The sequence below is a fragment of the Oncorhynchus mykiss genome, chromosome 1, assembly GCF_057628025.1.
Source record: "Oncorhynchus mykiss isolate SJ-2025 chromosome 1, ASM5762802v1, whole genome shotgun sequence".
Lineage (NCBI taxonomy): Eukaryota > Metazoa > Chordata > Actinopteri > Salmoniformes > Salmonidae > Oncorhynchus > Oncorhynchus mykiss.
This window is the reverse complement of record NC_143022.1, coordinates 46,039,937-46,066,331: the sequence shown is the minus strand read 5'-3', so window position 1 is coordinate 46,066,331 and position 26,395 is coordinate 46,039,937. Positions and strand designations below refer to the sequence as shown.

The window sequence follows — 26,395 nt, the reverse complement described above, 5'->3', positions numbered from 1 at the left end:
CATGTGTATGTATAGTGTGTATGTTAGCGCGCGCGTGTGTGTGTGTGTGTGTGTATGCATGTGTCTGTGCCAATGTTTGTGTTGCTTCACAGTCCCCTCTGTTCCATAGGGTGTTTTATTTAATCTGTTTTTTTAAATCTAATTTTACTGCTTGCGTCAGTTACTTGATGTGGAATTGAGTTCCATGTAGTACTGTGTGCCTCCCATAGTCTGTTCTGGACTTGGGGACTGTGAAGAGACCTCTCGTGGCATGTCTTGTGGGGTATGCATGGGTGTCCTAGCTGTGTGCCAGTAATTTAGACAGACAGCTCGGTGCATTCAACATGTCAATTCCTCTCATAAATAAAAGTAGTAATGAAGTCAATCTCTCCTCCATTTTCAGCCAGGAGAGATTGACATGCATATTATTAATATTAGCTCTCTGTGTACATCCAAGGGCCAGCCGTGCTGCCCTGTTCGGAGCCAATTGCAAGACTTTTTTTGTGGCACCTGACCACACGACTGAACAGCAGTCAAGATGCGACAAAACTAGGGCCTGTAGGACCTGCCCTGTTGATAGTGCTGTTAAGAAGGCAGAGCATCGCTTTATTATAGACAGACTTCTCCCAATCTTAGCTACTATTGCATCAATATGTTTTGACCATGACAGTTTACAATCTAGTGTTACTCCAAGCAGTTTAGTCATCTCAACTTGCTCAATGTCCACATTATTTATTACAAGATATAGTTGATGCTTAGGGTTTAGTGAGTGTTTTGTTCCAAATACAGTGCTTTTAGTTTTAGAAAAATGTTGGGCTAGCTTCTTCCTTGCCACCCACTCTGAAACTAACTGCAGCCCTTTGTTGAGTGTTGCAGTCATTTCAGTCGCAGGTGCCTGGTAACAGTTGAATAAGAAAAACCCAGTACACTGCTCTTGCTGGTATCACTGCTCTTTATTAAGCTTTACGTATCGGCCTCAAGGCTTTTCTCATCTCTTCTAACGGGAAATTGTTACGCTAGGCAAAAACTGTTCACTTTTCCATCCAAACAATGTTCTCTTCAATTTCCCTAAATGTGTTTTTCATGTTCTTATCTTGCAGAGATCATTCAATGAGAGAGATGCTCAAATACGCAACACAGACCAGGCCATGGTGCCAAGGTCTACCTATCTCTCCAAAGGGAGGAGGAGAGCATCGGAAGAGATGGTCAGCCCTCTGGCCTCGGTCAGGCCATTGTCTTCCAGCAGGTGAGGTCACTCCTACCGTGACGCTAGTCCCTTGACCGACGGTGGAGACGAAAGGTCTGGCCAACCTGAATGATGTCATCAACAGTGCTGCATCGCCCAGTGAAGTAGGTACAACAACTGCTACTTAAAGTATACCCACCGCTATGGCAGTCAACGAACGTCCGTTGTGTATGCGGATGAGTGTTTCTAAACTCCGTTATCATGTTGTTCAGTGTGGGTCGATGTGATACACAAGAGTGTTCCGTGTGGTTTGATGTGATACACAAGAGTGTACCGTGTGGTTTGATGTGATACACAAGAGTGTTCCGTGTGGTTTGATGTGATACACAAGAGTGTTCCGTGTGGTTTGATGTGATACACAAGAGTGTACCGTGTGGTTTGATGTGATACACAAGAGTGTTCCGTGTGGTTTGATGTGATACACAAGAGTGTTCAGTGTGGTTTGATGTGATACACAAGAGTGTACCGTGTTGTTTTATGTGATACACAAGAGTGTTCAGTGTGGTTTGATGTGGACACGAGCATCTCTCAAATGTCAGACCACTCAAACTTAACATTCAAACGCATCTGTCTGGTCTATATCTTTAACGTTATAGAGAATCATTGTCAAATAGGTGAGTATCTGGGTTGGCGCCATGTCGGGTGGGCATTATGGTAAGGTTATCTTTCCTGTTTCCCCTCTGGTCTCTGTGTCTGTACCCACTGCCCAACGCCTACTGAATGAGGCTCTAGGGGCGTTTTTTCAAAGGAAGAAGGAAATGAGTTTTTCCCATGCTCCTGTGCGTCGGGACATTTATCACCCAGATCACTAGGAACTGCAGAGAGGGAGGAAAAAGTGGCTTGGCGTGGGATCTGTCACCAGAGCCTCAACACATATGTCACTGAACTATTCAGGTCTGCCACTGAAATGGGGGACGTTCTGTTTTGACTGCGGGAACCGACATGCAGCATGTCGAGAAATCATCTGGAGTTCATTCACCTGTAATTGTCATCTTAGCATCCTCCCCTTTGTTGACGAATTGGAACGATAAGATGATTATTAAGGTGAAAGTGATAATAGGTCTGCTAGGTCAGCTATCTCTGCCCCAATGATTGGTCTGATGATTGGTCTGAGACAATTACAACAACAAAAATCACCAGTACCCTACCTTGGAGGCAAGGATACCCGCATCCCACTACAACAGCTAGAGATGCACTGAAGTGGCTCCCTGGTTCAATTTGCAAATCAATGAAGTTAATGGTTCACAGTCACAGGCAGTTTCACCTTATCTGATGTGGAGAGTACAGGGAAATCACTCCATTCCTTCTGGGCCAGAAATGCAGTCATCATTATGATTATACACTCCAGTGTTTTGGTAGGGAAATATTGAGCTGCTTCTGTTCTTCAGTATAGCTACACTACCGGTCAAACATTTCAGAACACCTACTCATTCAAAGGTTGTTTTTTTGTTTTTAAAAAAAATATATTTTCTACATTGTAGAATAATAGTGAAGACATCAAAACTAGGAAATAACACACATGGAATCATGTAGTAACCAAAAAAGTGTTAAACAAATCAAAATATATTTTATATTTGAGATTCTTCAAATAGCCACACTTTGCCTTGATGATGGCAGCTTTGCACACTCTTGGCATTCTCTCAGCCAGCTTCATGAGGTAGTCACCTGGAATGCATTTCAATTAACAGGTGTACCTTCTTAAAAGTTAATTTGTGTAATTTCTTTCCTTCTTAATGCATTTGTGCTTATCAGTTGTGTTGTGACAAGGTAGGGGTATACAGAAGATAGCACAATTTAGTAAAAGACCAAGCTACAGTTCATCATTACTTTAAGACATGAAGGTCAGTCAATACGGAAAATGTCAAGAACTTTGACAGATTGTGCTGTCAAAGTTTGTGCTGTCGCAAAAACCTGGTGAAACTGGCTCTCATGAGGACTGCCACAGGAATAGAAGACCCAGAGTTACCTCTGCTGCAGAGGATAAGTTCATTAGTTACCAGCCTCAAAAATTGCAGCGCAAATAAATTATTCACAGAGTTTATGTAGCAGACACATTTCAACATCAACTGTTCAGAGGAGACTGTGTGAATCAGGCCTTCATGGTTGAATTGATGCAAAGAAACCACTATTAAAGGACACCAATAATAAGAAGAGACTTGCTTGGGCCAAGAAACACGAGCAATGGACATTAGACCGGTGGAAATATGTCCTTTGGTCCGGAGTCCAAATGAGAGATTTTTGGTTCCAACCACCGTGTCTTTGTGAGACTGTGTGGGTGAAGGGATGATCTCCGCATGTGTGGTTCCCACCGTAAATTATGGAGGAGGAGATGTTATGATGTGGGGGTGCTTTGCTGGTGACACTGTCTGTGATTTATTTTGAATTCAAGGCACACTTCACCAGCATGGCTACCACAGCATTCTGCAGCTTTAAGCCATCCCATCTGGTTTCGGCTTAGTGGGACTATCATTTGTTTTTCAACAGGACAATGACCCAAAACACACCTCCAGGCTGTATAGGGGCCATTTGACCAAGTAGGGTGATGGAGTGCTGCATCAGATGACCTGGCCTCCACAATCACCCGACCTCAACCAAATTGAGATGGTTTGGGATGGATTGCACCGCAGAGTGAAGGAAAAGCAGCCCTTGTGGGCTGCTCAGCATATGTGGGAACTCCTTCAAGACTGTTGGAAAAGCATACCAGGTGAAGCTGGTTGAGAGAATGCCAAGAGTGTGTAAAGCTGTCATCAAGGCAAAGGGTTGCTATTTGAAGAATTTCAGATATAAAATATATTTTTGATTTGATGTGTTTTTTGTTGCTACATGATTCCCTATGTGTTATTTCATAGTTTTGATGTCTTCACTAGACATCCAACTGCACCAGTCTCTAGTGTAGCTAGTAGTTTTAATAATAGGGTGATAGGAACAGTGTCATCAGTTGTAATGAATGCAATCCAAATGGCTCTCCACGGACACATGCTGGCTTTACAAATAGAGTCCAGGTGTCCAAAGGAAAGATCCAATCACGGAAAACACAGGGGCGGAATACGTCATAACTCTGACACAGGAAGTGAGCGTGGCTATCTGCTTGCCAAAGGTACAGTTGTGAATATGAGGGCCAAGAATTTAAGGATATATGAAGGGTGGAGAGGAGCAGGCACGACATCACCTGGGGCCCTCTGGGAGAGGTAGAGCCCTGCAGGCTGGACAGGCGGGCAGTCAGTCAAGCAGACGTATTTGTACCAAGGCCAGCTCCTTTGGGCCCCATTAAAGAAGAAAACGGCCTGTAGCAGAAATGCTGACCTTCAGTGTAGTTTGAGAAAGTGTCATCTAGGAACACTTTTTCATTGGACGAACTATATAATTATGTGAAAATATTTAAAACCTACCTGGCTCTTGATGCATTTTTGGGCTGCATTGTACTCTGATGATATTATAGTAATGATGCATTAATGGTATGTCCAGTGTTTCCTTTGGCCCAGGGGGTGAAACAGCCTGTGCATTTAAATGAGTTGGTCCCTCGTCATAATGAGACTACTTTCCTGTCCCTGGGACCTGGGTGGGAACAATGACTAACACAGCACACATTAGTGCAGCGCAGGGTGACCCGTGGGTCACTGGTTACTGCCGGTGCACAAGGCCCAAAATAGTTTCTCTCTCTGAAGTGGACAAAGAAGCACTGGCTGCTGCGGGATCTGTTCTTGTTGTGATTACCTGGCTCCAAAGGCAAGCCATTCTCCCTGGACCTCTGGAAACGCACTGCGCTCTGCCAAGAGGCCATGATAATCACCAGCCCATTCCTGGGTCAACACGCAGGACAGTAGGGGGAATTCCACAGGCATCAGCCAGGTAGGGCTATTATTACAAACATCATTAAAACTGTATCATCCTCATTCACTGTAGGCTGCACACATACTGTACACAGATATACAGTAGGATGGCAATGTCACCATTCGCAATACTGTATATGTAATCGAATTGTTGCATTGTTGCATAGCGTGAAAGGAGGAGTAATGTATGAATGGAATGCGACTAGCCACAAATATGAGTGTAGATCCGTTTGCATCCCCAAACTGTACTTTAACCAGGTATTGAAAGGCACTGTATGAAATCTTACCCCCTCGTGTCAGGGATCTCTAGCTGTCTGCCAGCATTTTGGGTACGCTCTGAGCTACACCCTGCCAGAATAAGCACACTAGTTAATGGTTCGGAACTCTGGCTTATCTAGGCCATCGAACTCAACAAAAGCTATAATTATCTGCAAAATAAACTCTCCCTCTTGATTGTTAGACAAATAATGCATTAAACAGTTTCAGATAAACTGGATTCTACTCAGTGCTGCTGGCCCCTATAGACTAGAGAGGCCATTGGCCTACATCTGCTACTGTAGGGACCACTTCACTAGATGCAGGGAGTCTTGCTAGTTAATCAGAAAAGAAACACCTTAGTTAAATAATTGGTATTTGAACACTTGCTTCATGAACATTTCAACATTTTGCCCTATAAAAGTTTCCCTGCATATATTTTATTTTTTATTTTTGTATGACTCAGCCTTGTACGACTCATGAGGTTTACTTTATATAGGCCCAGACATTATTTGGGGATTTCTTTCTGCAGTTTACCTCCCACTCCTCCCAGTCTTGTTGGCCATACACCATGAGGGCCGTGGAAGCCTGGCACTCGCCTGGAGCTCTCAGCCAGGCTTGAGCAGCTGGGATCTGGGAGAGCTCCCTGCAGTTCTACAGTGTGCTGGCAGCCCCCCACCACTGATAATTCTGCCTTTTTACTTCCAGCCAGCTCCAGAACACAATACAGAGGAGCCCTGTGCTGCTGCACACACACACACACACACACACACACACACACACACACACACACACACATTTTTTCAAATGCAATTCAAAGAGGAGACCAAAGGCGGAAGAAAGTAGCAGACGCCTCTCAGATGCTCGGCTTGGCTTTGTGTGCCACTTGACACAGACGGTCGTGCACAAGATATCTGTTGTTTATTGTTTATGACAAGCCTCCTGACCACACTTTATGCTCTCTTCATCTGCCTGAAAGGGGAACAGTCAAGGGCTTTGAGGCTCTGGATATTAGGAGCAATGAGTGCTGTCTTGCCTATCCATTGAGTGGAGGTGGAGGAGCATGTTAGGCCTTTGGTGGTGTTTATTTTATATTCTATCCACTGGTCCAAAGTAACTTCCACGTTGTGCATGTTATTTGCTCAGCTGGAGTGCACGGGAAGGAGGGGTCTGAGCAGTGTCTTTCCCCAGGGGGGGAGTGTCACAGTGGAAACACACCTGTAGGTGAGTCTGGTGGGCCTGTCCCTGGCTATACAGGTAGTGGTGAGTGCCTACTCAAACACTCAGCTCTGAGCTCGACCCAAACTCTAAAACCCCACCGTTATCAGCTTCTCATTGGCTCATCCTGGGTCCTCAGCAGTAAAAATAAATTCCTTCCTAATAGCCCATGAAAGCAGTGATTTACCACATATTATTGTTTGAACTGTGGCGAATCTTTCCGTATTACCTCAGCATTGTGCTTAAGAAACCCCTGTTCATTTCACACTGACTGGGGTTTATTTTCACGCAATTGGCCTTATACTCGGTTTGATTTATTTTGAGTTCTTGAAAAAAGTGCACTTTTGGTTAATGAAGAGTCCAGCTGGACACTTGTCATGGGTGACGGTGATAAAACATGACGAGTGAGGAGTTGAAAAAGCCTGCCGACTCTGGAGAGGTCAGTGCCCCGCCATGCACCCCCATAAAAGACTCAAAGTAAACAGACTTTGATGGGACTGGGGAGGACTCTGAGACTTGGACTGTGTTCTGGTAAATAATTGCATTCATTGTTCCTGCCACTGTTGGTTATGGTCACAAGCTGTTTGGTAGGCCCCTGTCTGTCTGGTGCTCCCCATGAGCCCGGTGTCAGCGTCTCGCCACCGAGGGTAACAACTTGTGCCAGGGGTGAGATGCCAGCTCCCTGACCCGGTGGCCCGAGTCTGACGTGCCGGGGGCGAATGGGTCTGCGGGTCTGTTATTAGGCAGAGGCAGGGCGTGCTGAGCGCATGCATGCTGCTCCACTGTTAAACAAAGATGGTTCAAAGAGCACATTCCTGCCTCTGCCGGGCAGCACTTGCAGTGTCAAAGCTCTCGATAGTTTAATTGTATTGCTGCCCTTATATCTCCCCTGACTTTGTACAATCTGATTGGAAGCTTTATATTTATAACTCACCATGTGAGTGGCGGTGGGAACGGGCATATGGTAGCGGATTGGTGAGATCACCTGTGCACCTTGTCTAAAGTGAAGAATTCCTTTCAGACAAGCTCTGTGATATGGCGCGTCCACGTTGGATGGCAGTACAGTATCTGGATATACAGTAATACCCACACACTGTAAACCTGTCATAGAGGGAATGCCATGCTGTAAAAACCAGCAGCGTTGATGACAATGCACAATTTGTCAGATTACCAGCACGAACAGAGTTAAACATTTGCTTTCGATATCTCAGTACTTCACTAGCTATTTTAGTCAACTTAAAACACAACGTGTGTCAACGTGTCCATCACCTTTCATTACGGCAGCAAATGTTGAAGTATAAGGAAATGTAGGCTGTCACCAAAGAACTCACTCTTTTGGCAGAGTCTCCACAGGAAGTAGTTAATTTGCTCTTTGTTTGCCTTCTGCCTTTGGGACTCCTCCGAGGACTGAGAGAGCAGAGGGCCTCATGGACAGATGCTTCAATATAGAATGTAACATGAGAGCCATTGAGATTTTTTTTTTTTAAGTCTCTTTCTCCCTCTCTCTGGTCTCTCTATCTCCCTCTCTCCCTCTCTTTGGTTTCTTCCTCTCTTCTGCCTCTCCAATCTTTAATCTTGTCCAGGAGTTTCTTTGCATTATTGCTCCATAGTGCACTTTGCCAAACTAGCGTGGGAACTGACCCGGCCCATTCAGAGCTGAATCGTCTGTATTCTGTAATGATGGAACCTCAATGACATCATGTGCGTTTCAGCACAGGCTCTGGTAACGGCGCCGTGCGCCTCGTCAAAATACCAGAGGTTAAGCGGAACGTGCGGCAAACTCAGCAATAGAAGTCAGATGCTCTTGGTTTTCTTTAATTTTTTTGTCGGCCTGACACTGAGGGGCCCCCACAAGGGCCGGGCCTGGACTGTAAATGTCAGAAAATGAATGCAGGCCTTCGTAACAACGTGGAATCTGATATAATCCACCCCAGCCACCGCGTTTGATCTGCACCTCAGCGTAACAAGTCTTGAAAGAGTGAAAAGAGCATAGCATATCTAGGAGGTTATGGTATTTTAACTTGTAATTTGACGTCATGGCCAATATAGTATTTCCGTGTGTTCATTGACATTATGAAAACTATTGGTTGTAAATTCATGTCTTTCTGTAGGCCTAGGCTTTTTTGGATATCCTGTAAAATGTTTAGGGCCGGGGGGCCCTGTTCAATTTAAACCGGCAAGTAGGTTTCCGGGATGAGTTTGAGTTGATTTGCGCTTTAGTTTCTCCCCCACTTTTCTTTTGGTTTCTTAGCCATTTTCAGGCAGCAGTATTCTACAGACTAACTAGACACACACAAGTATGGCAGCAAGAGAACATGGCATGCTTTACTGCTCGAGTGTTGATCGTGGTCGGGGAGACTTGAACAGTAGCTTCAGCATCTGCACTTTAATGATTGGCGAATGGCGGACATGTTCGTTTCCTGCCTTTGGAAAGGTCCTTTGAAGCTCCCTGGCTCTAATCGTATCCCCCACCACGCCTCCTATACTTAGCACACTATACTGCGGCATGTGTGAACTCCACTGTCAATGTGTGCTCCCGTGGGGACTCTGGATGGGAATGAAATGATGACTGGGTCGTTGTATGGATTGACTCAACACAAGTCAGTAGGAACTGTACTGGTAAAGGTACTTGCTATGAGGATGAACGTCAATCCAAACATTTAGAGCATGTAGTACTTGGCTATCTTTTTTTGAGCTCGTCTTATGGCCTTCCTCCCCCCTCCCGGATGTTTCTGGTAGCGGATGGATTGTAAAAGCGTTCCAAATTATGGGTCTCTTGGAATCAAGATGAGCAAGAACATGCACATTACTATCACAGATTTAGAAACATGTGGGGACATCTTAGACCAAGTAGAGTATTAAAAAGACTCAAGTATTTGGCTTTTGAAACACAATATGTGTTTTATTTTTTCCACCTGTGGTAGGGCTTCTCCTGTGGATAGACACAGGTGTAGCTGTTACCAGAGGGTGTACATTCATAGGCTACACACTTTAAGTGTCCTACAGTATTTGCACATTCCCGGCAAGACATATAAGACATTATAAAGACTCATACAGGCTTATAACAAGTCATAAAGCATGTCGCCTAAAGTCCATTTGAACATGTTCATTTCATCTCTATTGGAGAATATGTCTGGACCCCAGAAGTTTGGGTGGGGGGGGGGGGTCTTTGTATTTAAACCATGTCAAAAAGACAAATAAAGCAATCATGTCACTTCGCAAGTATGCTATAGGAAACGTAAACAGAACTCAATGCGCAGGAAGACAATGAAGTCAACGAGCTGTTTTACATTAAGAGAAAATAATCATAAAAATACATTCTGTGTTATTAGCGGTTGGACTGGGCCAAGTACAATTTGCCGTTTGTTTCCCTGAGGGATGAAGGCAGCCAAACAACTGTGCTCCAGACTGAAGCTGAACTGAGCGGGCCACCATTGATATCCGCCTCCATGTCCGTCGTCCGTCCCCCCCCCACGGCGGAGAATTGGGCTCAATAGAATACCTCCGCATCACATTTCCTGCTGTGCCTTTCCAAAGGCCCGTATCTCAAATCCATATGCTGCTCATTGCACATTGTCTCTAGAAACCATAGAGGTACTGTGCTTTTGCAGGACTGCAGTGTGTTACTCAGATTAGATCTGTGGGAGGATCAGATACAGCCCAAATCACAGGGAGACATCATGACATACAACTTAATCCTTTTGGTGTGGGGTAGCAACACATCCATCTATCAATGAATCTGGTATATACATATATGGCTAGATAATTGCTTATCAAACATTTCAATCTGCAACTAGAGAACGGTGGAGGAATGAGGAGGATGGCATCTCACCAGTGTACTGACGATTCACAGCCATACACAATGCCTGGTCCAACAGTTTATTTTTCCCTCTAATAAACTTTCTTTCCTCTCACATCCGTGTGTATGCCTCCTCCTCTGGAACAGAGGAACTAGAACATAATGCTGTACCGAACACGTGCAGTGAAACAATGATCTGGACCCTGATCTACTCTATGGGGCTAATGATGTGATTGAGTCAAGATCTGCCCCCCCCCCCCCCAACCCTGCTCTCTCCACACACACCAACCAGCCCTTACATCCCCACTTTACCACTTCAATTAAAGTAAGATTACTATCAGTGCTTGCCGAATGTGCCTTTTAGTAAATACAGATCTGTTTCCCTGGCCAATCTGTTAGAGGCACCCTGCTGGGAGGCCCTCAGTAGCCAGTACTCCTTTCCCCTACTTGTTACTAATTGACTGGCCCTGTGGCGGCCAGGCCACTTGGATGGGGAAGCATGGCAGTCATATGCGACCGAGGCGACTGGGTGCTTGATGTGGGAGCCATTAGCGCAGCGCGATGGTCGGAGGAGAGGCACACACAGGCTACGCTGCTTGATCGAATAAGGCACAGTGGAGCGCTTCTCCACTGGCTAGAAGTTAAGTGCGGTGACAAAACAAAGCGCTCTGGTTCCCCCCTTCAGGGATAGAGGGACGGAGATGTCTGAACTCCTCACTGATCCCCCTCTTTCCCTACACGGTCCAATATGCCTCTGCCCCGGTCGCTCCCAACACCACACTCAGCACTCGTGGTATAGCTGGACTTACCATACTGTCTAACTCAACTGACTGGTGTACAAGAGAAACAGGACCACATGATGTGGAGATATTTATCTCTGTTTTGCATTGCATGATGTAATGGAGTGTGAATGGTTTTTTAAAACTTCTTATGGCTGCAGGGGCAGTATTGAGTAGCTTGGATGAAAGGTGCTCAGAGGTGCCCAGAGTCAACGGCCTGCTCCTCAGTCCCAGTTGCTAAAAGAAGCATATTATTATTAATGTTGGATAGAAAACTCTCTGAAGCTTCTAAAACTGTTTGAATAATGTCTGTGAGTATAACATAACTCATATGGCAGGCAAAAACCTGAGAAGAAATCCAAACAGGAAGTGGGAAATCTGAGGTTGGTCGATTTTCAACCCAGCCCCTATTGAATACACAGTGGGATATGGATATATTTACACTTCCCAGGGCTTCCACTAGATGTCAACTGTCTTTAGAAACTTGAATGAGGCTTCTACTGTGTTGTGGTGCCGGATGGGAGCTCTTTGAGTCAGTGATCTGGCAGAGAGCCAGGTCCTGGTCATACGCATTTCACATGATAGCGACCTGCGTTCCATGGCTTCTCTACAGACATAGGAAGTCTCCGGTTGGAACTTTATTGAAGATTTCTGAAAACAACATCCTAAAGATTGATTCTATACTTAGTTTGACAAGTTTCTTCGACCTGCAATATAACTTTTTGAAGTTTTCGTCCGACGTTCGGATGGACCTGCGGGAGCGTTTGAATTTGTGTACTAAACGCGCTAACAAAAGTAGCTACTTGGACATAAATAATGGACATTATCGAACAAATCAAGCATTTATTGTGGAACTAGGATTCCTGGGAGTGCATTCTGATGAAGATTGTCAAAGGTAAGGGAATATTTATAATGTGATTTCTGATTTCTGTTGACTCCAACATGGCAGATTGCATGGCTTGCTTTTTCCGTAAAGTTTTTTTGAAATCTGACACAGTGGTTGCATTAAGGAGAGGTATATTTCAATGTCTAACAATTGTATTTATCGACATTTATAATGAGTATTTCTGTAAAATTATGTGGCTCTCTGCAATATCTAGTGAACTAGTGAACGTAACGCGCCAATGTATACAGAGAGCTTTTGATATAAATATGAACTTTATCAAACAAAACATACAAGTATTGTGTAACATGAAGTCCTATGAGTGTCATCTGATGAAGATCATCAAAGGTTAGTGATTCATTTTATCTCTATTTGTGCTTTTTGTGACTCCTCTCTTTGGCTGGAAAAATGGCTGAATTATTCTGTGAGTTGGTGGTGACCTAACATAATCGTTTGTGGTGCTTTCTCTGTAAAGCCTATTTGAAATCGGTCACTGTTGGGATTAACAACAAGATTACCTTTAAAACGGTATAAGATACATTATATACAAACAGTATGTTTGAGGAATTTTAATTATGAGATTTCTGTTGTTTTGAATTTGGCGCCCTGCACTTTTACTGGCTGTTGTCATATCGATCACGTTAACGGGATTGCAGCCCTAAGAAATTAAAAAGACCAATCCAAATCATGTGCAAATGGGTGAAAGAGGGCCTCAGAGTACGCTAGGAGAGGTTTGAGCTCTGGGGTGGCCAGGCAGTTAGTTTTTCTTTTTTATATAGCCTCTAGCCCTTTGATACAAATAGAACAACAATAGATCTGACTCCTACTGCCAATACTGTATTTCTACTGAGCCACCTGAAGAATGTGGATATGGTCTACTATGCAACCATAGCGATCAAAGGCTACTGAATGCCCTCTCCTGCTTTCTCATGCTCAGAGGGCTTTATCAGGTGTACAGTGGGAGGATATTGCAGTGAGGGACCTTCGATGTGTTTTTTCCTTCCTCCCCCCCGTCTAGACTTTGGCCCCTCTAATGTGTGCCAGCCAGTCAGCTGAGTGAGGGGAAAAGCACTGAAGGTGGTGATGTTGCTCCTTTTGGTCCGTAGAGGAGAGTGGGTTGTGTTTGTTTGGGATCGTGCTCATTTGTTGCACTTTGATCTGGATGTTTGTGCACTGCAAATACAGCAAACATCACCTGCAACCTCTGGATGTCAACGTGACATTTCGAATTCATGTTTTGGGAAAGATAAATTGAAGTATATGGAAAACAAGTTTGACCTTTACATTTATTGCAACATGAAGACATGTTGGCTAGCGTAGGAAAAAATAGTGGCACTGGATGTGTAACAGCGTTCAAAACCCGCACGTGAATGAAGTCTGTTGTTCCAATCACTGTCAGTTTTAGGCCATTTCACCTTGCTTGTCATGAGCTCCTTTTCTCTCAGGTTATCCTAGCCACATTTGTGTACACGTACAAGCAGCAAGCCACAGCATTGACTGCTTAGATGTTGAGTGATCGCAACAGAGAAATGACTGTACGGTAAGTTACGTCACGGCCAGGTGACCGTGATACAGTGTCATAGGGTATTAGCACATGGACCTAGTTTACAGGCTATCATGTAGCTGATGTTGCCTCTCCCGGCTGTACAATACACATGGGAATGACCCTCTGCACTGAATGATCAGGTCTATCTGCAGCTGTTCATTATGACCTTACCACCAAAAATCAATGGGCACAAATACAGAGAGGTGGGAGGGTGGGGGGGGGGGGGGGGGTCTGGTCCAGTGGCTTTGAAGTAACAACAGGGCTTTTCCGAATGTTATCGCATGTCTCACTCTGTCGCTATCAAAATGCACTATCATTCGCTCTCCCCTTTTGACCTGACTTTTTCCACTGACTCAAGTTAAACAGATTAGCCGGGTGGTTTGAGCCCAATGGAAAAATCTACCTTAACTCCCCAACATAGGATTTCTCCCACAGTGCCACGGTGGCCTCTTAAATGATTGAAAGATCTATTTGCACTTATTGACCTGAGCCCCTATCCAGATCAGCAGTGAGTGTAGGCTACAAACTGTAAAAGCCAGATGCGACACGTTTCTGATAGAAAGCTTAAGAGTGAGAGAAAGCTCTTCTCTCCAGGCTCTATACTGACTGACCCCAGTCAGAGTTAGCGAGTTGTTTTTCCTGGAGAGGATCTGATATGTGTCGCCCAAGGACAGGACAGCACGGCTCAGCAGATGTGACAGATCTGTAGCGCCGGTCACAGCAGTCCTGTGCCAGTCCCACCTGGCAGGCAGGCAGGCCATAGTGACTGACTGGCATTTGGAGTTCGCCTGGCACCACTACCCACCCTGCCATCTTTGGGAGAAAAAAAATTAGGATTCAATTTTCCCCTCCTCCTGGCCTTATATTGTTTCCCCCCGTTGCCGTGGTACATGCAAATGGGGACCAAGGTATGCACCCGGTTATCTCTCTGCTGGAAACGCTGTGCCCTTGTTGCTTCATATAGCTCGACTCTAGTGCACCAGCCATTGATAAGGCTTATGTCTCCGATAGCTAGCGCGCTTTCAAGTCCCCTTCACAAAACAGCCGGCTCCCTTTGATGTTGTTTTCCCAAGCCAAGGACAGACAGGCAGGCCTCCCCACACTGCAGGACCAAACTGGCTAATCAGTAATCGCTAACTTGCTGAGCCCAGCAGTCCTTCAGATGGGCAGACTTTTTTACACCCCTTCTCCTTCTGTTTCTTCTTCTTTCCTCCAGGATGCTTTTCTTGTGGTTTTTGGGGATTTGAAAAGGGAAAGTGTTGCTGTCAGAGAGGCGCCGTGGGAGGACTGTTTGACTGAAGGGTCTTTCTGCCTCGCTGTCCTCCTTTCTTGTCACTCCTTCTTCTTCTCTGTCGCCGCCACCTGCCCTATCCTCCTCCTTCCCACCTCCGCTTTTTGGTCTCTTCTTTTGCTCCTCTCTTCTCTGCTCTTTCTTGTCCAGCCATGGGGCAACTGTTGGTCCTCTGCCTGGCTGATGAGGGGCGCCAGTGGGGGACACCAGGGACAGGGGGACATAATCGTGCCACAGACACATGGCACTGTATTAAAACATTAGTACCACTTTATGACTTTATTTAGCACATGCCAAAGAAAATTGATTAGGTGACAGAGACGGAACAAAAGAGGAATCATCCTCATGAGTAACTTTGTCTCTTTGAGGCCAATCATGGCCATCCATGTCTGAACATTGGATGTCTCACCCTGTTGTTGCTTAACGTAACAGTGTCCCTTTTTCATAGGTACAACATCTAACTACACTGAACAAAAATATAAAACCCACATAAAGCAATTTCAAGGATTTTGCAGTTCGTATAAGGAAATCAGTGAATTGAAATAAATAAATTAGGCCCTATTCTATGGATTTCTGGGAATACATATATGTATCTGTTGGTCACAGATACCTTTAAAAAGTAGGGGGTGGACAAAAAAATGTGTCAGTATCTAGTGTTACCACAATTTGCCTCATGCAGTGCAACATGTCTCCTATGCATATAGTTGATAAGGATTGTGGCCTGTGGAATGTTGTCCCACTCTTCAATGGCTGTGCGAAGTTGCTGGATATTGGTGGGAACTGGAACACGCTGTTGTACACGTTATCCAGAGCATCCCAAACCTGCTCAATGGGTGACATGTCAGGTGAGTATGCAGGCCATGAAAAAACTGGGACATTTTTAGCTTCTAGGAATTGTGTACAGCTCCTTGTGACATAGGGCTGGGCATGAATGGCACGACAATGGGCCTCAGGATCTCGTCAAGGTATCTCTGTGCATTCAAATTGCCATTGATAAAATGCAATTATGTTTTCATTGTCAGTAGCTTATGCCTGCCCATACCATAACCCCACCTCCACCAGCAATGTTGCACTCTGTTCATAATGTTGACATCAGCAAACCCCTCGCCCACACAACCCTATACACTCTGTCTGCCATCTGCCCGGTACAGTTGAAACTGGGATTCATCTGTGAAGAGCACACTTCTCCAGCGTGCCAGTGGCCATCAAAGGTGAGTATTTTCCCACTGAAGTCTGTTACGACGCTGAACTGCAGTCAGGTCAAGACCCCGGTGAGGATGACGGGTACACAGATGAGCTTCTCTGAGACGATTTCTGACAGTTTGTGCAGAGATTCTTCAGTTGTGCAAACCCATAGTTTCATCGGCTGCCGGGTGGCTGGTCTCAGACAATTCCGCAGGTGGCATGGTTACACATGGTCTGTGGTTGTGAGGCCGGTTGGACTACTAAATTCTCTAAAACAACTTTTAGTGGATAAATTAACATTTAATTCTCTGTGGGAGCTCAGCAATAGAACTTAAATGGTGCATATTTAGGGGATCAAGAGAGAAAAAATGCAATAGGCCTAATCAAAATCAATCAAAGATGGTATTGCTGTGATGGAAAAGAATGTGAGTCCAGTCATCATGTGAGTCAAATCTCTTAAATCAAAGGTCCCGTCTGAAAAAGTGCCAGGCCTCCAGTCCAGGCCTCCAGTCTGCTTAGCTCAGCATGAGTAATGACTCAAATTCCTCACAAGGCTCCATATTTTTAACATCAACTAATTGCCACCCTTCTGACTGCCTTATGCTTTCTGCACATGGATAACCAGTGTTATTATTGGCGTGTTATTATTGTTTTTCTTGGGGCTTGTACAAGCCCTTTGAGCCCTGTGATCTGTGGTGACAGTGGAGGCTGTTGACGTGTGTGTTGCGTGGCGCGGCGTGTGACGCAACACCGTATCATGGTCAGAGAGAAGAGGCGGGGCCATGTCAGGAAGTGCGGTCCAGTTGGTTTGTGCCTGTGTGCCCGAGCTCAGCCAGTAGCAGGCCCTCTCTCCTCTCCCTGAAAACACTGACCCACATGTTGAACCTGACCCCACGGTTGAATGAGGGTCAAAGGAGAGTTCTGGAAGCAGGAATCTGTTTGTAGTCCTTGCCAGAGGCAAACTGCAAGTCAGCAGCCTTGGGCAAGGGACAGCTAGGCTACGCTCCCTTTAAAAAGATGGAAACAATGATGCTATGAGTGTGAAGGTGCTTGTTTATAAGTGTCTGAAGTTATATCAAAATTGTAACTATTGATCCGGCACTAGCTATGTGGAGCCAGTGTATTTTTGTCCTAGACTTTCTGTAGACTTTCAGAATCATGCATGTAAATGATAGCACAATCCATAATTCATAGTTTCTATTTTGATTCCTCTCTGACATTTCAGCTACCCCCTCAGAATCTCTGCTGGAGGAACGCTGAGAGAGTTCACACTGTTTGACGATTCCCAAGCAATGTTGGGTTATTATTCTCCCTTTTCTCTCCGTCACATTCCTGAATAATGAATATAAATCCAGTTGCCCAATTTCTGTCAAATTCAAAACACTTGCTGTTGCTATACAACAAGTCAATTCCCCATGATTGATAGCGTCCCTTGCCTAAACTAAATATCAACAATACTGTGTTCCCTTGCCGTTACGTAAGTGAAGAGAGAGCCAAAGTCAAATATGTTACTTATTGTGCTTATAGGGAGATTTTCTCACAATTTCATTTGATGGGCTTCTTACAGTATTTATTTTGTGGTTGTCATTTGCATTGGGTTTTCAATCTTCAGCCTTGGATGGAGAATCTCCCACCTCATTGTTATAAGAGAATGGAAATAACTAACTTCCTTTCCCCTCTGAACCTCTACTCCTACAGTACCACCTCTTCTTTTGATTTCTTTTCCGTATCATTTTGTATATCAGACTGTGTAAAATCCCCACATCAGTCAATTGGGAAGTATGTCTCAGCTATTGTAAGTGTGTGTTAAGGTCATATGAAAAGATCCATGGCCCAGTTCCTTTCTAGAGAGTATCATTCGGTACGATATTTGGTCTTGACTGTAATTATGTTACCGTAACAGTATGTTTCAAACCCTGAACTGGGCCATAGGCGTCCCAGCTGCATGATGGGGGCAGGAAATGTGTTATCACTTTTTTTTCAAAATTAGAAACGTATATCTGAAAATGTAGCTACACTCTTACCCGTATACACAGATGAATGCTTCACGGCAGACTGGAACCATTTAACTCTGTTCTGTTTGTAGCTACATCTTGCTTGGCCAGCGTTGTGTCAAGTCACTCCGGTTCACACTAACCGTGGCGTGTGCAGAAAGTAGCCCATCACTTTTTCCAACTGACCTGTTGATATTGCCTCCTAAATCGAGGGCATCAATATTGTTGAGAAAAGTAGGAACATTTTTGTAGTTCTCGATGGCTAATGTTATGCCTTTCAAAAACGGCGCTATAGACAGGACTGTCCACACATACTGAACAGCTCACGTTATAGACAGAAGCATGCTACATGGCAGACCAATCCAAACTCATCTCCTGGCATGTCCAGCCCATCCATTAGCTCAGCCAATCATGGCTAGCGGCAAGGTTCCTGCCTTTTTCCGTGGCTAAACCAACTAGGCTCGTAATTTAACAATTTTATTTGATTTATGGATAGGATACAAGTTTGTTATTAAGGCACATGAAAGTTAATATGTTCCAGAAGGCATTTCTGCCAAAGAAAAGCATTTTGATGTTTATGTTCAAATGCCACATTGTAAATTGTATTTTTGTTTCATTTAACATTTATCTAACTGGGCAAGTCAGATTAGAACAAATTCTTATTTACAATGACGGCCTACCCTGGCCAAACCCTAACCCTGACGACGCTGGGGTAATTGCGCTCCTCTTTATTGGACTGGTTGTGATACAGCCCAGGATTGAACCAGGGTCTTTAGTGATGCCTCTAGCACTGAGATGCAATGCCTTCGACTGCTGCGCCACTCGGAAGTAGTGACGTGCGACATATGCCTCGTTTCCTGAAAAGAGTCACAAATGGCATCCATGATTTCATCTAACTCTGGGGAAGTAGATCAAGGGCTTCATTGCTGAAGCTTTTAAACCATAATTGAGAAAGAATTCATTGAAGTTGGATTATTTGTGACGTTTTGGCCTTACCAGGACTCTTTTTAAGACTCCATAATGTTTCATCTGTAGGTGCTACAAAGCATAAATCGGTGTCACATGAAGCTTTACCGCATGCTCTGTAATATGAGTAGTATTTTGATTTCAATAACAATTTTCTTACATACATTTTATTAATATAAAAAAAAATATAAACATCAATATTGAAAATAATATATTTTTGATTTGGCTAATATATATATATATTGTTGAAGTCGGAAGTTTACATACACTTAGGTTGGAATCATTAAAACTTGTTTTTCAACCACTCCACAAATTTCTTATTAGCAAACTATAGTTTTGGCCAGTCGGTTCGGACATCTACTTTGTGCATGACACAAGTAATTTTTCCAACAATTGTTTACAGACAGATGTTTTCACTTATAATTCACTGTACCACAATTCTAGTGGGTCAGAGGTTTACATACACTAATAACCCTGACTACACCGCTCACGTGCGCGAGCGTTGCAAATAAATGTAGAAATCTATGTTATTCAATTATTGCACCCACACTGCTCGCACACGCCAAACGAGCATCTGCGTTGCCAAGGGCTAAAATAGAAGTCCTTTCTATTTCTGACGCAGATCGCACTCCAAGTCCTGCCTCTCCCATCTCCTCGTTGTTTTATAGAAGCAGGTACCCACGTGCCATCTCCTCATTGGTTATACCCACGTGGGTGATTGAAAGACAAAACTGTGTTGGCGGTCGTCGTGGTAATACTATGAAAGTTTAGATGCCAATCACCATATAAGTTCAAAGATGAAAAAGCCTGGAAGGAGGAGAGATGACCAGAAACGATTCGGTTGACCGTTTTATGTGTGGATTAATTGTTGGAGAAGAGGACCCTGTGCATTTCAGGTAAAATAACAGTTTAATGTTTATATCCCAGGACAAATTAGCTAGCAACAGCAAGCTAGATAAATAGGACATATTAGCTAGCAAGTGCACGCTAACTAGCTAAATTGACATAAATGTTTAATGCTTTTCGACCTGTTCCCAAATTAATGTAATTGGTTCAGAGTTTGTTTTGATATTTTAACCTGCGTGTCGTGATCGCGTTTGGTGTAGGGGGATAAAATAAATGTATGCACGATGGCGCACAATGGCGCAGGCACGCAGCCGGTTTGGGTTCCGTGTAAGTTGACTGCGCCTTTAAACAGAAAATGATGTCATGGCTTTAGAAGCTTCTGATAGGCTAATTAACATTATTTGAGTCAATTGGAGGTGTACCTGTGGATGTATTTCAAGGCCTACCTTCAAATGCAGTGCCTCTTTGCTGGACATACGGTCAAAATCACAAGACCTCAGAAAAACAATTGTAGACCTCCACAAGTCTGGTTCATCCTTGGGAGCAATTTCCATACGCCTGAAGGTACCACGTTCATCTGTACAAACAATAATACGCAATTATAAACACCATGGGACCACGCAGCCGTCATACCGCTCAGGAAGGAGACGCATTCTGTCTCCTAGAGATGAACGTACTTTGGTGCGACAAGTGCAAATCAATCCCAGAACAACAGCAAAGGACCTTGTGAAGATGCTGGAGGAAGCATGTACAAAAGTATCTATATACACAGTAAAATGTCCTATATCGACATAACCTGAAAGGCCGCTCTGCAAGGAAGAAGCCACTGCTCCAAAACCGCCATAAAAAAGCCAGACGGTTTGCAGCTGCACATGGGGACAAAGATCATACTTTTTGGAGAAATGTCCCTTGGTCTGATGAAACAAATATAGAACTGTTTGGCCATAATGACCATTGTTATGTTTGGAGGAGAAAGGGGGAGGCTTGCAAGCCGAAGAACACCATCCCAACCATGAAGCACAGGGGTGGCAGCATCATGAGGTGCTTTGCTGCAAGAGGGACTGGTGCACTTCACAAAATATATGGCATCATGAGGAATTAGAATTATGTGGATATATTGAAGCAACATCTCAAGACATCAGTCAGGAAGTTAAATCTTGGTCGCAAATGGGTCTTCCAAATGGACAATGAACCCAAGCATACTTCCAAAGTTGTGGCATAATGGCTTAAGGACAACAAAGTCAAGGTATTGGAGTAGCCGTCACAAAGCCCTGACCTCAATCCTATAGAAAATGTGTGGGCAGAACTGAAAAAGCGTGTGCGAGCAAGGGGGCCTGCAAACCTGACTCAGTTACACCAGCTCTGTCAGGAGGAATGGGCCAAAATTCACCCAACTTATTGTGGGAAGCTTGTGGAAGGCTACCCGAAACGTTTGACCCAAGTTAAACAATTTAAAGGCAATGCTACCAAATACTAATTGAGTGTATGTAAACGTCTGACCCACTGGGAATGTCATGAAAGAAATCAAAGCTGAAATAAATTATTCTCTCTACTATTATTCTGACATTTCACATTCTTAAAATACAGGGACTTTTTACTAGGATTAAATGTCATGAATTGTGACAAACTGAGTTTAAATGTATTTGGCTAAGGTGTATGTAAACTTCCGACTTCAATTGTATTTTTTTATCATAATGTATTCTACGTGCATATCAAAGTTTCCGAGTGGGATCTCTGCTACTTTTAAAGATATGATCCAATTTGTCAACATTACTAACAGAGTGAATGTGAAAATGGATTCAAAATGGTCACCCTCTGTTGGTGATTTATAGGATGTGCAGTGATATAAGTAAATGGAGGGCTTAGTTACATTGCACAATATCTCCATTTATACGTATTAAATTAGTCATAACTTTAAAACTAGTGGAGATCCCACTCTGGAACTTTGACATGCCCCTAGAGTATTATGTTCAACATTTTGCCACATCAAAACTTTTAGATTTTACTAAATAAAATTGTAATTGAAATCAGATTACTACTCATTACACAGCAAGGGGTACTGTAACGCTTCATATGACACACATATTGGCTTTGTTGCACCTACCGATAAGGACAAAATGTCACATTTGAATTATTTCTTAATTATGCTTGAAGATACAAATTATACAAAAGCCTTCCTCCAAAGGACCCTTTTGTGGATTACATTTCATAAATACAAAACAGCTTTTTTTTGTTCTAGTTCCATGAGGAATCACTCTAACACTTCCAGACTGCGCTTGTGTGTGTGTGTGTGTGTGTGCATGCGTGTGCATGCGTACATATGTGTTGGGCTCTCAGCTTACGGCGGCTCTTCCGGCCCCCAGGTTTGGAGGTCAGTCTGCACCCCTGTTCCACTGCACAGACCCCACAGACCCCACTGCTGAATAACCAGAAGCAGATGGTACCGGTTACAGACACAGGCCGGCTTGTTTTCCTTTGTTTCAGTTGAACCCTGCCTGCCGGTAGGTAGGTTGCGAGAGGATAGGAAGCCCAGAGCAGAGGTTTGGGTCTGGGCCTGCACTGGGGCTCTGTAGAGGCTATTGAGACATTCATGAAGGGTGGCTCACATCAGGAGAACACCGCAGTCAGCTTATCAGCTGTTAGGATCAGCTGCTCCAATATCCTGCTTGGCCAACGATACTGTTGAGTTACCTGGGAGTTGGGTTTTAGTGTTATTTTTCAGGGAAGGCTTGAATACTTCACTCTTCATGAGAGGGAGTAAGAATCCTGGTATTGTATGGCCATTCATTGGGTGGGTGGCGTTGGCAGGGACTCTTGGTGGAACTGTTGTAATGTATGGCCTGTGCGTGACGATGGATGAGAATGTTCGGCTCAGGGAAGCAGGAATGTCAGAGACATGGAAACGTAAGACATACGATACGAAACCCCACTGTTCTGCCTCTCTCGATACCCTCTCTATATTAAAACAGTGGCTCGGGCAGTTTTCACAAGATCTCAGACTTTTGAAGGAAAACTATGTAATGTATGATTATACAGTTGAAGTCGGACGTTTGCATACTCTTACTGTAGGTTGGAGTCATTAAAACCTGTTTTTCAACCACTCCACAGCCTCCTTGAAGGGGGAGAGTCATTGCCGTGCCCTCTGCACGACAGTGTTGGTGTGTGTGGATCAGGATAATTCCTTAGTGATGTGGACACCAAGGAACTTGAAGCTCTCTACCCGCTCCACTACCGCCCCGTCGATGTGAATGTGGGTGTGCTCGTTCCTCCGGTTCCTTCGTTTCCTGTAGTCCGCGATCAGCTCCTTTGTCTTGCTGACATTGAGGGAGAGATTGTTGTCCTGGCACCACACTGCCAGGCCTCTGACCTCCCTATAGGCTGGCCTTCCACCGTCGTTTCGTCAGGAGTAGTGTGCGGCCACGCAGTCATGGGTGAACAGGGAGTATAGGAGGGGACTAAGCACGCACTCCTGAGGGTCAGCGTGACGGATGTGTTGCCTACCCTCACCACCTGGGGGCAGCCCGTCAGGATGTCCAGGATTCATTAACAGCATTCTCACATAGGTGTTTCTCTTGTCCAGGTGGGAGACGGCAGTGTGGAGTGCAATGGAGATTGCGTCATCTGTGCATCTGTTGGGGCAGTATGCGAATTGAAGTGGGTCCAGGGTGTCTGGAATGATGTGGTTTCATGGCTACAGATGTGAGTGCTATGTGGCGATAGTCATTTACACAGGTTACCTTGGCGTTCTTGGGCACAGGGGAAATGGTAGTCTGCTTGAAACATGTAAATATTACAGACTGGGTCAGGAAGAGGTTGAAAATGTCAGTGAAGACACTTGCCAGCTGGTCGGCACATACTCTGAGTATGCGTCCTGGTAATCCGCCCTGCGGCCTTATGAATGTTAACCTGTTTAAAGGTCTTACTCACATCAGCTATGGAGAGCGTGATCACACCGTCATCCGGAACGGCTGGTGTATAGTTCAGTGTTGCTTGCCTCGAATTGAGCATCTGGTAGTTACGCGTCACTGTGCAGCTCGCGGCCAGGTCTCCCTTTGTAGTCAGTGATAGTTTGCGAGCCCTGCCACAGCCGACGAGTGTCAGAGCCAGCGTAGTAGGATTTGATCTTGGTCCTGTATTGATGCTTTGTCTGTTTTATGGCTCATCTGAGGTCGTAGCAGGATTTCTTATAAGCATCCGGATCAGTGTCCCATTCCTTGAAAGCGGCAGCTCTAGCCTTCAGCACAGTATGGATGTTGCTTGTAATCCATGGCTTCTGGTTGGGATATCTACGTACGGTCACTGTGGGGATGACGTTGTCAATGTACTTATTAATGAAGCCGGTAACTGATGTGGTAAACTCCTTAATGCCAACGGATGAATCGCAGAACATATTCCTGTCTGTGCTAGCGAAACAGTCCTGTAGCATCTGCTTCATCGGACCACATCCGTATTGAGCACATCACTGGTACTTCCTGTTTGAGTTTTTTCTTGTAAGCAGGAATCAGGAGGATAGAGTTATGGTTATATTTGCTAAATGGAGGGCGAGGGAGAGCTTTGTATGCGTTTCTGTGTGTGGACTAAGGTAATCTAGAGTTTTGTCTCCTCTAGTTCCACAAGTGACATGCTGGTAGAAATTAGGTAAAACGGATTTCAGTTCCCTGCATTAAAATCACCGGCCACTAGGAGCGCCGCCTCTGGATGAGCATTTTCTTGTTTGCTTATGGCCCTATTCAGCTCATTGAGTGCGATCTTAGTGCCAGCATCGGTTTGCGTTGACAAAAAATAGAGATGAAAACTCTCTTGGTAAATAGTATGATCTACTGCTTATCATGAGGTATTCTAACTCAGGTGTGCAGAACCTTGAGACTTCCTTAATAAAGATTGCGCACCAGCTGTTGTTAACAAAGAGACACACCCCTCCCCCTTAACCTTACCTGATGCTGCCATACTGTCTTGACGATGCATAGAAAAATCTGCTAAATATATATTATCCATGTCGTTGTTCAGCCACAACTCCGAGAATCATAGCATGTTACAGTTCTTCAAGTCTCATTGATAGGATGGAGCTCATCCAGTTTTTTATTCAGTGATTGTACATTCGCCAATAGGTCATTAGCTGGCACAGCCACAAAGTCATAAAATCTGATTTTAAACCTAACCTTAACCACACTGTTAACCCTAACCTTAAATTAAGAACAAAAATAAAATATATGTTTTCATTCGTTTTTAAGATATAGACCATTTTTACTTTGCAGCTGGCCCATCTACAGTAGCTGAAATCACACAGTTCTGCCTCCAGGGCAAGATTCATGGCAATAAATATCAACCTGCAACTAAAATGATGCTGACATCTCAAATATAATTCCCATCCAGAAATGAGCCCAATAACATATTGATCCATATTATCAGGCATGTGTGCCATTTAGAAATATGCATCATCACTTAATGTAGCCCAATTGATGCAGCATATGAATAAATAGTCTGAGGGTTGCCCATCTGCATTTACCCCATTGGGCTAATCATTAGCTTGATCACAAACTTTAAAGTCTAAACATTGGGCTACCGTGATGCTAGTTAGCAACATATTGATGACTTGAATGTCCCCAAAAAACATTGCACTGACACTCAGCCAACTAAGGATGATGTATAGGATGATGTAGGCATACCTGATGTATAATATAATGTAGGCTGTTACACCTGACACTGTTACATTTAGCCCTGGTGTTCCCTATGCATTGAATACCATTGGCGCCATTGGCAAGCACTACAGCGCATAAACCGTGCCACTGCTAAAAACAAAATGCTATTTTACAGTAAACAAATTGACAAATGACTTTCAGCACACTTATAGGGAAGGACATTCAACAAGCACAGAACAAATGACTGATGATTGGCTGAGAGAAATTGATGATACAAAGATTGTGGGGGCTGTTTTGTTAGACTTCAGTGTGACGTTTGACATTATTGATCATAGTCTGCTGCTGGCAAAACGAATGTGTTATGTCTTTACACCCCCTGCTATATTGTGGATAAAGAGTTACTTGTCTAACAGAACACAGAGGGTGTTCTTTAATAGAAGCTTCTCCAACATAATCCAGGTACAATTATGAATTCCCCAAGGCAGCTGTATAGGCCCCTTACTTTTTAAAATCTTTACTAACGACATGCCACTGGCTTTATGTCTACGTATGCAGATGACATAACACTATATACGTCAGCTACTACAGCAACTGAAATTACTGGAACACTTAACAAAGAGTTGCAGTTAGTTTCACAGTGGGTGGCAAGGAATAAGTTAGCCCTAAATATTTACAAAACTTAAAGTCTTGTATTTGGGACAAATCATTCACTAAACCTCAACTAAATCTTGTAATAAATAATGTTGAAATTGAGCAAGTTGAGGTGTTATGGTCAAAACATATTGATACAACAGTAGCTAAGATGGGGAGAAGTCTGTCCATTATAAAGCGCTGCTCTACCTTCTTAACAGCACAATCAACAAGGCAGGTCCTACAGGCCCTAGTTTTGTTGCACCTGGACTACTGGTCAGGTGCCACAAAAAGTGACTTTAGAAAATT

The 26,395-nt window shown here is 44.1% G+C and overlaps 1 protein-coding gene across 1 annotated transcript in view; it reads left to right on the top strand.

Annotated features, from left to right (window-relative positions):
- LOC110523486 (G1/S-specific cyclin-D2) overlaps window positions 1–26,395 on the top strand; it is a 209,178-nt gene that overhangs the window by 81,955 nt on the left and 100,828 nt on the right. The window contains exon 2 of the mRNA XM_090231929.1: window positions 1,080–1,329. Within this exon, the coding sequence (XP_090088055.1) occupies window positions 1,295–1,329 (35 nt within the window). The 5' untranslated portion in view covers window positions 1,080–1,294. The remainder of the gene's footprint in view (window positions 1–1,079; window positions 1,330–26,395) is intronic.